At 54.4% G+C, this 8,560-nt stretch overlaps 1 protein-coding gene across 1 annotated transcript; it reads right to left on the reverse strand.

The window, feature by feature from the left end:
- Window positions 1–634: 634 nt before the first annotated feature.
- PRDM13 (PR/SET domain 13) lies at window positions 635–8,077 on the reverse strand. Its single transcript, XM_060114550.1, has 4 exons — window positions 7,934–8,077; window positions 6,266–6,397; window positions 5,858–5,978; window positions 635–2,382 (listed from the first exon to the last, which is right to left on the reverse strand). The coding sequence occupies exons 1-4, from the start codon at window positions 8,075–8,077 to the stop codon at window positions 635–637; spliced, it is 2,145 nt and encodes a 714-aa protein (XP_059970533.1).
- Window positions 8,078–8,560: the final 483 nt, after the last annotated feature.

Raw genomic sequence — 8,560 nt, forward strand, 5'->3', positions numbered from 1 at the left:
AAGGCACAATTTTCTCCACAAAAAAAGAACAATTTAAAAATACGTGGCGGTTGGGCTTCCCTGGTGGCGCAGTGGTTGAGAGTCTGCCTGCCGATGCAGGGGACACGGGTTCGTGCCCCGGTCCGGGAAAATCCCACATGCCGCGGAGCGGCTGGGCCCGTGAGCCATGGTCGCTGAGCCTGCGCGTCCGGAGCCTTTGCTCCACAACGGGAGAGGCCACAACAGTGAGAGGCCCGTGTACCGCAAAACAAAAACAAAAACGTGGCGGTTAAATTCGGCACCCTCGAGGGCGCTGTGGCTTCACATTAATGTGATCCTAAACCTCGAGAGCAGACCGCCTGGCTTGGGGGCTGACGGAGCCTATCCGCGGAGTCCAGGAGCCTGGAGCGCGCTGGGACCCGCGGCCCTCGGGATGCTCTGAAGGCAAGATTTCTTTAAGCCACCTCGAAACCTTTGCTCAGTTTCAGCATTGGACCAGCGATTTCTCACCGTTCCAAATGCGGCGCCCGACCAAAACAAAACCGGTTTTGTGCGCTGGGCCCTTCTCACCACCAGCAGTTCCTCTTCTCCCAGAGCAGAAGCCCCTCTTCTCTCTGTCTACGGCCCCACACTCCCCGCTTCTCGGGAAGACTCGTTACGAGTCGCGCTCGCCACCGCCCCCGGCCTCAGGGTCGCTCTGGTCGTCGGTGAAGCAGACGTCCACGTCGCTGTCGTTGTCGCTCTTGGGCTCCCCCGGCTCCGGGGGGTAGTCAGGCTCCGCGCCCGGGCCGTCGGCCGCCTTGGCCAGCAGGTTCTGGCCGGGGTGGCGGGACTTGACGTGGCGCTCCAGGTCCCGGCGGCGCACCAGCACCTTGCCGCAGAACTCGCAGCGGTAGGGCGTGTTGCCCTCGGCGTGCAGCCGGATATGCTTGTTGAGATTGCTGGGGTCGCCGAAGGGCCGCAGGCACACTTTGCACTTGAGCGGCTTGTAGCCCGTGTGCGTCCGCATGTGGATCTTGAGCCCGTACTTGCGCGAATACAGCTTGCCGCAGTAGAGGCACAGGTGGCCCGTCTTGGGCTTGCCCGTGCCGCCGCCCCCGCTGCCGCAACCCCCAGCGCCACCCGCCGCCACGACGGCCGCGGGCAACGTTCCCGCGTCCAGGCGGCCGCGGCCTTTCCCGGCCGCCATCTCCGACAGTTGCTGCGTGTGCATGGCGATCTCTCGGTCGATGCTAGCCAGGGAGCCCAGCTCGGCCGGGCTCAGAGCGGTCGCCGCCGCCGCCGCCGCCGCCGCGGGCCCACTGAAATAAGAGAGGGACTCCGGATACTTGAGCAGCCCGCCGAAGTGCAGTTTGAGCGGGTAATAAGTGGCAGCGGCCGGTGAGCCGTAGAGTAGCTCCCCGTTGTAGACGGTAAAAGCCGGCATGACGGCAGGCAGATGGCTGCACTCGCCACCCGGGTAGCCTTTGAGGCCGCCCGCGTCGAGGGCGGGCAGCACGCAGCGCTCAAGGGGCAGCCCGGCCGCCGGGGGCAACTGCGCGTAACGCGCTCCCGGCAGCTCGGCGGCTGCGGGAGGGGCGCGCTCCACGTGCTTGAAGGCGGACGCTTCTTCTGGGGGCCCGGGGAGCAAAGGGAAGCCGCGCAGAGCCCCGGAGCAGGGCAGGCCAGGAGGAGGCGGCGGGTCCCCCGCGAGCAGGCACTTGGGGTGGTGGTGGTGGTGATGGTGCGCGTGGTGGTGATGGTGGTGGCCCGCTTCGCCCGCCGCCGGGTTCTCCCCGCTTCCCGGGCGTCCGCCCGCCCGGCCCCCGCCCAGCAGCCTGCTTAAGGCCAGGCTGGCCCCAGGTTTGCCGCCGCCCTCCTCCCGGTAGGGGTCGCAGTGCGCGGCCGCGGCTGCCCTGGCCAAGCCAGCGGGCTTGAAAGCCGAGCGCACGCCAGGATAGAAAGTCAAGCCGCCGCCCCCCGCTGGGGAACCGCCCACGATGCCGAGAAAGTGGCCGTGTCCCCGGGCGGCACCACTCATGTCCAGGATGCGCTCCGGCTGCTCCTTGCCCTTCTTGGACGGCCCCCACTTGGCCAGGGGTGGCGAGGTGGCCGAGGGCGCGGAGGAGGCCTCGCGCTTGATGCTCTCCCGCGCTCCGCAAGCCTGGAGGGCCGGCGGGACCTGCGGGTGGGCCCGAAGAGTGCCCGCCGGGGCGGCCGCAGCGAAGTCTGGCGCCGGGGGTTTCGGGGAGAGGCGAAGGCCATCCGCGGCCGGGGCAGCGCCTTGGCGAGCCGTGTGTTCGTGGTGCAGGTAGGCGCGGCCCCCGGCGCTGCTGAGCACACAGTGGAAACGTAGGTGCGCCTTAAGGCTGTTGGGGTACCTAAACGTCCTCCAGCAGTACCAGCAAATGTAGCGCTCCTCCCCTGGGCGAGAAGAAGTGAAAAAGCGACCCGGTGAGAAGCAAGCAAGCGAGAGAGAAAGAAAGCGCCAGCGCGCCCAAGGCAAAGCCCAGGTTTTGACCAGCAGTATGGGAAGAAGCAGGAGTATTCTTGGATTCCGGCGAATAAGTGAGTTCGGTAGCCCCATTGTAGCGAGGACTCCGAGAAGCCCCAAACGGCCAACTTTGTCACCATCTCCATCCAATGAGACTACTCAGGGGCCGAGAGGGGTGACCTGGGCCTTTCCAACGAAGACTTCCTCCGGGCCATGCGAGCAAATCTTCCTTGGGAGGGCAGCGCTCAGGCAGGCTGGCCAGGGAAGAGCCGAGAGCAGCTGTTGCTTTAAATCAAGTGTTTGGGGCTGTGCTGGGCCTGGGCCCATCTGTTGGCCTTTGCAGAATAGGTGGCGTATGTCAAGGAGTTTGGGTAAACTGAACAAAGGCCAATCTAATGGTCGTGAGCGCCTCATTACCAGGCGAGACAATGTCCTGTATGTATGGGCCATATGTAATCATTCCTTTTCATAGAACAATGTCTTTTATGTCCACTACCCACCCTCCCCACCCCCTCCCAGCCTTAAACACTTTGCCTGAGGTTTTCCTGGAGCGTGACCAACTGAAGGACCACATAGGGACTATGATTTGCTATTCTTCAAAATTATTTGTATCTTTATTTCCTCTTTAACCCCGTTTAATTTGATGGGAGAAAAGAAAAAGTCTTATGTCCCGATATTCTAAAAACAGAAGGATGATGTTGCATTATCTTGTCAGTTGTTCCACCTGGTAATTAATTAACTCCTAGATAGCTGCACAAATCCAAGCTTAGTAAAGTCCTTGGAAAATATATATGGTGTGTGTGTGTGTGTGTGTGTGTGTGTGTGTGTGTGAATAATATACTCAGCTTTTGATAAGTGCACCATTTTATATCAGGGACTATATACATGCTTTTGACATCAAACCTTTTTTGTGTGTTTAATATTATTAACATTAGTTGTTTTTAAATTTTGCCAGGGTCTATGAACACAATCAAAAGACACATGTATGAAACAGATTTTGATCACACAATAGAAGTTAATTTTCACTCAAAAAGGTCATGTTACATCCCTACAGAGAACAGCGAGCTTGCAATTGGATGTCTTTTTAAATGTTGTGGTTGATCGATAATACTGAAGGGAAGAATGTCTATGTGAAAGAAGTTAGTTGAGCCACAAGGAAGTATCCAAAGTAAATGTCAGTTTCATTAAATGTAATGGGAAAGTTAAATGTTTCCTCCTTGCACACAAGTAGCTTAAACTTCTAAAACATTACTACAGAAACAACAATGGGGGGAATTTTCAGATATTCCTCCCTTCATGTATTTTGCTTCTGAATTTGTATAAAGCAAGTAGTCCTCCCAGATATACTAAGGTGGAAGTTCAAGTAAGGGGCAGATTATTCCAGCTGAAGCCAAGGTAGAGCAGAACGAAAAAGAAGGGAAGAGGATTTGCCTATGTGCCCTATCCTAATTATTTATGGAAGACTTAAATAAAAATCAATTCAATATTTCTGTTGTATTGAACAGCCATGTAAAATAAATCTTCATAAAAAGAGAGAGAGAAGAGAATTCCTGAGTTCTCTTGGTGGGTGTGTTGATTTAATATCTTAAGTAACCTTCTTTCTGCTAAGTTCAGAACCTCCCTCTCATCATGCCTTTTTAAAGAGGGCTGCCCTAGAGTGACTCAGCTCAATGCAAAGCCAAGTAAGCTTTGTTCCTAAAACAAAGAGTCAGTATTTTTGTTAATCTTACTATGGAATTGAAACCCACTGGGGTTAGTCAATATTGGAAGAATAGCAGCCATCCCTACTTATTTCTTCCTCTTTTCAAGGTTTAAGCAAATGTATGTTTTCTGTTTCACTGTGTTTGGTTTTTTTGTTTGTTTGTTTGTTTATCCTAATGAACTGACATGTTCTCTGGATTCTGAAATCCAACCTATGCCAAAAGTACCAAACACACTTCATAAGTGATTTTGCCTCCTCTCCCGGGTGTAACTCTAAGGTGGTCAAGATTTCAAGCACCTCAAAGCTGTGGAAGTCAGGGTTCAAAGTAACCCACACATTGCCCAAAAGGAAAATGGTGTCTCTTTTGATATCTGTGACCATATGATGTTTATAGGCTCTATTGACTGAAATGAAAACATGAGGGCCACCACTCAAAAAAGTTGCTTTTGTACTATTTGAGAGTGTCTAAAGAAGGGTGTTCTGTGCACAAATTCCTGGCCCCCAAAGGCCAGGAGTCCTTGGAATTGTTCTATAGTGGCAGATTTGAGAGTTTTCCACTATGGGGCTTTTGTCATGTTTCCCTTTTACTGGAAGAAGTTGACAAGAGGATGTAATGTGATGCAAGGAACAAACTAAGATAACTTTTATGAATACTGTACATACAGATCTACCCACAAAATCAATAGAATTAGTTTACAGAAGACAGTGACACTCCGAAGTGAAGTGATTCATCATTTTGAATTAACTTCATTCTCTTATTAATTGTTTCTTAAGTCCCACACTGGTATTAAGATCTTTAACTCTATTTCTAAAGGAATGAGATTGAGCAGGAAATTCAGGAGAATGTGTTAAAATAGTTCACGGCATCCATGATGTTGACTTTAAATATAACTGTGTCTTTAGGAGAAATTACAAACAAAAACAACTGGCAAAGAACAAAGAAAGTCATGGAAGTGTTATGCAATAACAAGGAGTCTCAAGATCTTAACTATTTTAGCACCTCCCAGCCTTTTTCCACAGGAAGTGTTCCTCAGTGTTCTAGGGAAGGTTTGAAAATGTTTTTCTCTTTAGTTACTGCACCTTAATTTGCATAAATCCGCTCTTGGCTTTGGAAGGGGTCAAATAAATCTGAGAAGAAACTGGGATACATCCCAGTTTCGATTTAAGTAGGGAGAGGGAAATGAATAAATACCATTTAAATGGAAGGGCCTCAGTACCTGCCAACTGACTAGCTGTAAGTACCGTAATGCTTCTAAAATGCTGTAGAAATACATTACTTTCCTCCAAACCAGTGAAGAGATGCCCCTCGCCTTCAAAAGCATTCCAGGTTTGAGTTACACTTTTTGGAGCTCATAAGGTGGTTACCCTAATACTACGTTAAAGCATCTTTATTGATTCTTAAGTGAGTAAATAACTGTCTCTTTGGGTATGCAATCAGAAAGGATGACCCGCATGAAATTCACGAAGAGTATTTTTTCCCTGCCATCGAGAGCCATATTATTATGGTCTGTTTTTATCATTTACTGTTGATTTAAAGGAGGTAGTGATGACGTCGCCTCTGCCCACTCCGACAGGGAGTATGAATTCAGTTTTACACAGCGCAGGAAAAAGGCCCTTCAAGTCTAGGGACGGGCCCAAAGATCGGAGGAGGGCTGGACTCTCGCCTACCCGCGCTGACCCGAAGGCTTTCTCAGAGGCGGTACCTTTCTCGTCATGCGTCGGAGTTGCAGTCGTGGGGATGTCAAACCACTGCGCCAAGGAGTTGGAATACCACACGGTCAGCTCCTCCCCTGGCTGGACGTCTCGCAGCGCTCGGTAGAAGATCTGGGACGCAAGGAACAGGACAGCTTGTTGTCATTTCCTGGGTAATCGGTCAAAAAACAACTGAGAGGAAAGGTTCCATTCCGCGCCCTGACTCTGTGTGACGCTGGGAAAACTATTGGACCTCTCTGAACCTCAATTCCCTCATTCTTCAAACCAGGAAAATAATAGTATCTACCTTATAGGGTTGTTGGACGTTTAAATGAGACCTTTAGCTAAAGTGCTTTGCTCTTATTATCAGTGACAGTTTGGTAGATAGAAATAGCAGTGGGGGGGGAAGCCCACAGTACCTGTCCTCCGGGTAAGTCTGCAATGGCTTCGAGAGTCTGTTCCTGGGGGTTCCTGGCTGCCCGGATTAACCCTATCCACTCCAGGGGGGAGCCCCCCGACTCGTCCACCAGCTCCCCTCTCACCATTCGCACCTGCAACACAAGTAGTGGTCATTCTCCCCCGTGCCACGGCCAGGCCCACAACCCAGCGGGCAAGTGTATCCTCCACCCCCAGCCGACTCAGGAAAATGGTTGTGCTCATGTTGGCCAGACTGCTGTGGGCTGCTGGGAGGAGAGTAAGTCCTTAGGACCCTTGCTTGGGGGAGGGAGGAAGAGGGAAGGCTGGCTAATATAACAGTTGCCCCCCCCCTGCCGACCCCGCCCGTCTTGTCCCACTTTGACAGAACGAGGAGTGAAAGCATCCTGCCCGAGTGCCTGGGCACATCTCGTGCCAAGACGTCTCCCGCCCCCGCCCCAGCTCTCCGTCTCGCTGTTCTAAGAGCAGCCCCGATACCGGGCTAGAGACGTTTCTAAGTCAGTCCCAGAACGCAGGGTGTCCCGCGCCTCTTCTCTTGCCTCCGCATTCCAGCGGCACCGCACCAAAACGCGGAGGTGCCCGCGAGCCCCGCGGCGAAACTGTCTGAACAAAGCGGCTGCGCGCTGGCCGGCCATTTAAAAGCAATTAAAGCGCGTTTAAAGAAGATGGGGCGGTGCACGGCGAGCCCGGCTATACTACTCTGGGGAAGAGGATGATTGCGTGAGGAGCCAGATGCAGGTCCCGTCGACCGGGCCCGGAGCAATTCCTTACAAGAAAGCTGTAGTCTAAGGTCCTCTTCCCAGTCACCCCTGCCCACGCCACCGGACTCCTGCCTTCATTCCCGGTGGCAGTTGGCCGACCTTCGCCCGCTGAGACGCCTCGGGGCGGGCGGGGGCCTGTTAGAGCCTCTCTCTGGTCGGGGTTCGCGACGCTGTTCTGGAAGTCGGAGCGGGCGGGTTGGCCCTGACGCCTCCCAACTGCGATTCTGGCCCCTCCGAGCCCGGCTGCAGGCGCTCAGCCCCGGTGCCCCTCGCGGGTGGGCGCTCCTCGTCCTCGGAGTCTGCGTCAGAGCCACCACCTGGCGCACCCTCAATCCATTCACCCCGAACCCGCAAGCAGACACCCGCGGAAGGAAACACCTGGGGAGGTTCTAGGAACTGAGAGTATCCAAGGATAAATTTTTCGGAGACGATGAGATCAAATTATTTGAAGGCAAATTTAAGCCTCATATTAGCTCATTGAAGGGCAGAAGGTAAGAAAAGTCCTCAGCGCCTGTGAGTTGTATAAAAGAGAAAAGGCACATTTGCCAAGAGAGGAGAGATGCGGCGGGAGGAGGGGGGCGCCTCTGCGAAGAACACCCCAGCGCTCCGGGGAAATCGGGGGTTCCGAGTGGTCCCGGCACGTAAAGAGCCCCACGCACCCCACCCGGGGGCTGTCCCCTCTCAGCCACGTCCTCTCCCCTAGCCCGGCCCACGTCCAGCTCTCGGCTAGTGCGACTTGTGGGAAATGATCGGAGTCCCCTTCCAACTGGCAGAATTGGCAGGTAACGACTCAGTCACCCCTTTCCTCCCCTGGCCCTATCCACCCCTTTCCTGGAGGGGATAAGGGAAGGCGAACGAACGGCAGGGGGCGGAGGTCGGAATGGCTAATACCTTTTTCTTGGGCCCAGGTTCCCTGCGGTCTGACAGGTACTTGCCCAGCTTGAAGGTTCCAGGCACCGGCCCGAGGCGCAGGCCGGCCGGGATGCAGCAATCGGCACTCACGCTGGTGGCCGGAGCGCGAGCGGCTCCGTGCATTGCTGCCGCCGCCGCCAGGCAGGCGCTCGGGCGCACTGGGTCCTCGGCAGGGCGCGAGCGACAGAGCCTGAGCGGCGCGCTAGCTGGCGAGCCGCGCCCCGACGTGCGTTCTCCGCCCTCGGAGTGACGCGGCCGGGCAGGCACTGCGCCTTTTCAATCTGGGCGGGCGCCTTTTGGCACCGCTAGCGCAAGGGCGCGGAGTTTGGTGAGAGAGTTGCGCTTCAGAGCAGCTGCAGAGTCCCACCCGAGAGGGTCACATGGAATGGTTCCCTCAGCCCCCTGCATAATCGAGGCCTCTGAATGGCTGGCGCACAATGGTCCAGGCGACCTTCCCATTCCTAAAAATCCGATTTGTCAAGGGCGAAGAAAAGGCGCTGGTGAATCAAAGGTCCGGCGGGACCATTAATCCTCAGCATGGGGCATTGTCCTCGAGACAGTTACGATATTTTAAGTGACAAATCCACTGTATAATTTCTCCATAAA

Source organism: Mesoplodon densirostris, chromosome 12 (genome assembly GCF_025265405.1).
Source record: "Mesoplodon densirostris isolate mMesDen1 chromosome 12, mMesDen1 primary haplotype, whole genome shotgun sequence".
Taxonomy (NCBI): domain Eukaryota; kingdom Metazoa; phylum Chordata; class Mammalia; order Artiodactyla; family Ziphiidae; genus Mesoplodon; species Mesoplodon densirostris.

What these genes read in the sequence shown, in the direction of transcription:
- PRDM13 (XM_060114550.1), bottom strand. Translation starts at nt 8,077, where the DNA reads ATGCACGGAGCCGCTCGCGCTCCGGCCACCAGCGTGAGTGCCGATTGC. An exon ending in CAGACTTACCCGGAGGACAG is followed by an intron (nt 5,979 to 6,265) that starts GTACTGTGGGCT and finishes CTTGCGTCCCAG; the next exon opens with ATCTTCTACCGAGCGCTGCG. An exon ending in TCCGACGCATGACGAGAAAG is followed by an intron (nt 2,383 to 5,857) that starts GTACCGCCTCTG and finishes CTTCTCGCCCAG; the next exon opens with GGGAGGAGCGCTACATTTGC.